At 62.6% G+C, this 4,756-nt stretch overlaps 1 protein-coding gene across 1 annotated transcript; it reads left to right on the plus strand.

The window, feature by feature from the left end:
- Positions 1-322: 322 nt before the first annotated feature.
- TRAVEDRAFT_54552 (uncharacterized protein) lies at positions 323-4,553 on the plus strand (the record flags this gene model as incomplete). The annotated part of the gene is made up of 10 exons (XM_008047471.1): positions 323-448; positions 515-679; positions 1,598-1,721; positions 2,165-2,273; positions 2,329-2,419; positions 4,035-4,129; positions 4,192-4,255; positions 4,322-4,341; positions 4,393-4,476; positions 4,529-4,553. 10 exons carry the CDS (start codon positions 323-325, stop codon positions 4,551-4,553), a joined length of 903 nt encoding a protein of 300 aa, XP_008045662.1.
- Between the last annotated feature and the right edge of the window lie 203 nt (positions 4,554-4,756).

Here is a 4,756-nt window from a genome sequence, read left to right on the forward strand (position 1 = left end):
CGCAGTGTCAGCTCGGGAGGAAAGCGAAATTGAAGAGGGCGTACCGTAACATTCGTGATTAAGTTGGCCGCGTGATTGAGAACCTGGTGATATGCCAACCATATTCGGTGGGAGGCCTACCGCACTCGGGCGTGGTCATCTCGTCCAAGGCTTGGGCCCTGCCGCTTCCGCAGAGAGCCAGACGCGGGCCAGCGATAGCCTGCAAGAAAATATCAGAGATTCTCATGGGGTGGGAACGACGCGGAATACGCACATGCCGAGTCTGTCTGCGCAGTGCTGCCCGCTTGTCCAGAAGAGCGTGGATGCCGATATCGAGAGCGCCATGGCTTCCCTGAACCCGCCTGCCACCGCTCTTCTCCCGTCTCCGACTACGTCTAGTATGGCGGCACCTTCCGTAACATCCGTTCCTCCAGACCTCTCCGCCGCCCCGGAGCCCACGACAGCGACTGTCAGTGAGATGTCAGTCTACGTGTGCGCTAGCGGTATGCACACGCCATCATTCCACCACTCACAGGAAGCTTCAGGCGAGTTCGTCACGCACGTCAGCCCCAGCGACGCTGACTCGGAGGCGGCGCGGCTCCTCGCGGGACGCGCCCTCGAGCTCGACACTGCGCAAAGTCGAGATCTGCCGAGCGCAGCCGTCTGTACGGGGCCTCGCCGGACGCCCAAGAGCCTCCACGTGCGTCGCATTCACGTACCTCGTACTAGGACATCATCTCGCCAAGAAGACGCGGCCGTCGCAGCCGCAGGGCGAGTCGGTACGCAGGTGAAAGGCGGTCGACGTGCGGGTGAGAGCACGAGAACGGGTGCGGGGCAGGCGCGAACGGGGCGGGAGGGGGCAACGAAGGAAGTCACGGGCGGGGGAAACACAATCCGACAGCTCCTGGGCCTATATATCGCGGCTGGCTGCCGAACGAATGAGCGGGCGGCGGGCGCCTCGGAGCTGCCATCCCCTCGTACTCCAAGTCTGGCAAGCCATTTCCCACGTTTTCGAGCAGGGAGACTTGCATGCCCGGACGTGCGCGGCGCCTCCCGTGCGGGATCCTGGAAACGGCATGTCAGAGTGTTGTCTGGCGGAAGATCGGCCACGGAAAACAGTGTACCCGCAGTCGAATCGCAAAGCGCAAAGTTCGACACTGTCTCGAAACATCTACGCATGCGTTCGGTCGTCAGTAATCAAGTTCAAGCTCGCCACCCACAACTTACCGTCCGACGCGGTCAATATCGCGCCCTGCACAAGCCCGAATTGTAATCGTGATAGTATAGGCATACCAAATATGTCGCCGAGCGTGCATCTAGTCGAGCGTACAGTACAGCCAGAGCGGCGGAGCGCCCGGTGAGGGAGGGGGACAAAGGAGCGGGCCTCAGCCGCCCATGTCTGATCAACCTCCCAAAACGGGAAGGCATGGTCATCCGAGGCGCCCGCCGCGCGAATCCTTGCTCTCGACCGTCCACCACCACCGCGCCATGGACAGCTCGGCCAACATCGCGCAAGAAATCGCAAATTATCCGCAGATAATTCGCAGTGCGTGTACAAGGACGTGCATGCCGGTCTCGACGGCTCCCGACACTGCACACTCACTCAACCCGCTCCCAGATCCCTGAACCTGACCCGCCACAGTCGCGGCCGCCCTCCGCCGCACGCTCCGAGGCCGCCTCGATGTCGTCAGACTCCGAGACGGGCGTGGGGCCATCGGTGTTTCTGCGCGGTGCAAAAGAAGGTGAGCCGAGGAACACAGACACTCTCACTGCCGCAGCAGGCTAGACCGAACGTCCCGCCGCGCGCGCCGGCTTCCTGGCGTGGCTGGGCCGCATGTACGGGCTAAAGCGGTGTTTTTCACCGGCCTTTGTGCTGCTACTGCTGCGCTGACGCATGCCGAGACGACCACCGTGTCTTTTGCAGTAGGCGGCCGAGCCGTGCAGGCGCCGCATGGGGTTGCATTTTGTTTCTCCGCGGCAGCAGCAGACGGGCAGCCTCGTACGGCCGCGGCCCAGGGCAGCCTTCTCGCTGGGGAACATCGAGGGCAGCCCGTGTGTCCTGCGCGGACGTGGTGGTGTGTGCCGCGGTGTCGAAGAGAGCACGGTCCCGGCGCTGGGCAGCTCGCCTCGACGTTGGGCGCGGTGCTGAGCGTGTCTGGCCTCGGTTTGCGACTGCGAAGGCCAGCCTACGAGGGCGGCCATTTCCATGACCGGCTCACCGCTGACATGCTCTATCACGAACTGGCGAAGCTAGCGCTGCTGCGACGCTCCCGCGAGCGTAGGATGGGGACAGAGTACGTCCCCATCTGTTCTATCCTGTTTGGCACGCCACTAATGTGCAGCGTGCAGCGACGTCGGCCGGTTCTCCGGCGAGCGAGCTCGAGTGGAACACCGCGGGATGTGCAAGGGCGCGGGCGCGCGGGGACGGGACTCGGAGGTGGTGCACCGGGTTACGGGCGCTTAGCGGCGTGGGGACACTTACAACGGCGAACGGCGGACGAGTATGCAATCTGTACGGGCACGGTCATGTCGTGCAGGAGGTGTATATTTGGTAGAAATACGACTATTCTACATCTCCTACCGGACCTCTTGTATGCGCCGAGGACGATGTGGCGTGCGACTGTATGCGCGCGCCGCGCTCAGGCTAACGAGCACCCGCTGCCGTGCCGCACTACCCAGCCCACTCCGCGCTAACCAGCACGTACTGCCCACCCATACTTACGATTTGTTTCTCTAGCCTCTCGCTGCGAGGACAGGAGAGGGCCGGACCGGCGGGACGGGACAGGGCGAGGGAGAGGCAGCGGAGGGCGGAGGGCGGCAGAGGAAGCGCACGGGAGGAAGCGCACGGTCGCCAAGGGAGCAGCAATGCTAACAAAGATGAGCGGAAGCGCAGCAGGCGAGGTGGTGCGCTCGTCTGGTTCTCGGCTTGCTGTGGCGCGCTCATCTGTGCTGGCGACTGGGGCTCTGGGACTGTCAGCTACAGCAGTAGTTTCCTGAAACTTGAAGTGACTTGTTGACATTCTCCGACGCCTTCGACGCTGCAAATCGATGCCAAGGACATTGAAGACGAGCTCAGGAGAACTCGTCGAGCGAATACTAGGGTGCAGGACCCGGGCTGCAACCTGCTTGTTGACCTCACACTGCCGCCCTCTGGTGTTGCTCTCCCGCCCTCTTGACGACGCTTTGGACGTCTGGCGACCATCCCAAGCACCCACAAGTCGTGTATGAACACGTCTGGACTCTGCAGGAGCGACGATGGGATGCTAGGCCGCATCTCCCGGGCTGCAACTTGCTGGGTGACCTCACTCTGGTGCTGCTCTCCCACCCTCTCAGCTGCGCTCTGGACGCCTTGCGACCCCCTCAAGCACCCACCAGTCGTGTCTAGACGTATCTGGACTCGTCTATGACACACACACGCGTCCTCGGCTCTCTGGCGGCGTCCTGGGCTCGGGATTTGTCAAGACACCCTGTTGGGCTCCTCGCGGCCTCTGCCGGCCCCGGGACACGCCGATCTCGTTCAAACGAAGCCATATGGGATTAGGACGACTACTACAACGTTCTACAACGTCTACAGGGCGCGTTGCACGCGGGATCGCGAGGCAGCGCCGTCGCACGGGCGCCTGATCGCCGACATGCCTCCTGCATGTCCCAGCCGGCCTCTATCCACCCCTACGGCCGGGATTCCACCGCCAATCGTCCTGCCGACCTGATACGAGGTACTTTGGCCGTGTTATCTACGAAAGGCGAAGCTCTGACTCACCTGCTCGACGTCCAGACACTCCCACACCCGGCGGTCGCCCTCCCTGCGCTCAGAGCGCCCCAAATCGCGTAGATATCGCCTGGACGACCCGAGATTAGGTATGTCAGTGAGGTTCTCTGCGGGAATGGATCTTTTGGCTTACCTCTGCGACGTCCAGGTGCCAGAGGACCTGGCAGCCGCCTGGAAGCCCCCGTGTAGCTCCAACTCGTCTGGATATCGACTGGCGACCTAGATTTAGGCTAGTGTGCCTGCTACCTCGAGTGGTTTGTGCACCCACTCACCGGCGACCGGATAGCGGAGTAAGCGCCCGCATACCTGGCACTCGGCCTCCCTGCGCTCCGAAGGCTCCAATGCCCTCGGGGATCAACTGGGGGACCTCGAATTAGGTGGGTAAGCGAGTTTCAGTCATAGATTTGTGCACTCACTCACCGGATATGTCTTGGTGGCCCTAGCTCGCCTCCCCGTGCTCAGACGGCCTCGACGCGCACGGAGATCGCCAAGACGGTCGCGGTTCACGTGGGTAAGTTATCTTTTGGCTGCAGGGATGCTAAAGAACTTACCAGATCGTCGTCAGGGCCGTAGGACGCGGTGTCGCCAGCCGAGTGCGTAGGCAGGCCGCATGCGAGTGCACAGGACACTGAGGATGGGCACAGCGCGATCCTCGCCGCTCTAGAGGTCAGCTGTGAGTACGACACCGCAGAGGCCACCCGCAGTCGCAGCGACAGGCTGCAGATGAGGTACGTGAGCTGGTTCGTTTCGCCGCAATGTAGCTGACCACTTGCCTTGCAGGAGTGCGCAGCGGGCTTCAACGTGACCGGAACCGGCCGACGCGGGAAGAGTCGCGGCGTGCAGGACGGTGCCGCGTCGCGAGGTCCTCTGACTGAGGCAGTACCGCACGCCCAGCCCCGCGTCTACGGCTATACTACCATACATGTGCTATAGCACCCCTCCCGCGCATCCCATCTGTCCCGTCAAGGCTCCACGCCGCCGTGTTACAAGACTGTAATGAGGTCAGTC

Source organism: Trametes versicolor, assembly GCF_000271585.1.
Source record: "Trametes versicolor FP-101664 SS1 unplaced genomic scaffold TRAVEscaffold_20, whole genome shotgun sequence".
Classification (NCBI taxonomy): domain Eukaryota; kingdom Fungi; phylum Basidiomycota; class Agaricomycetes; order Polyporales; family Polyporaceae; genus Trametes; species Trametes versicolor.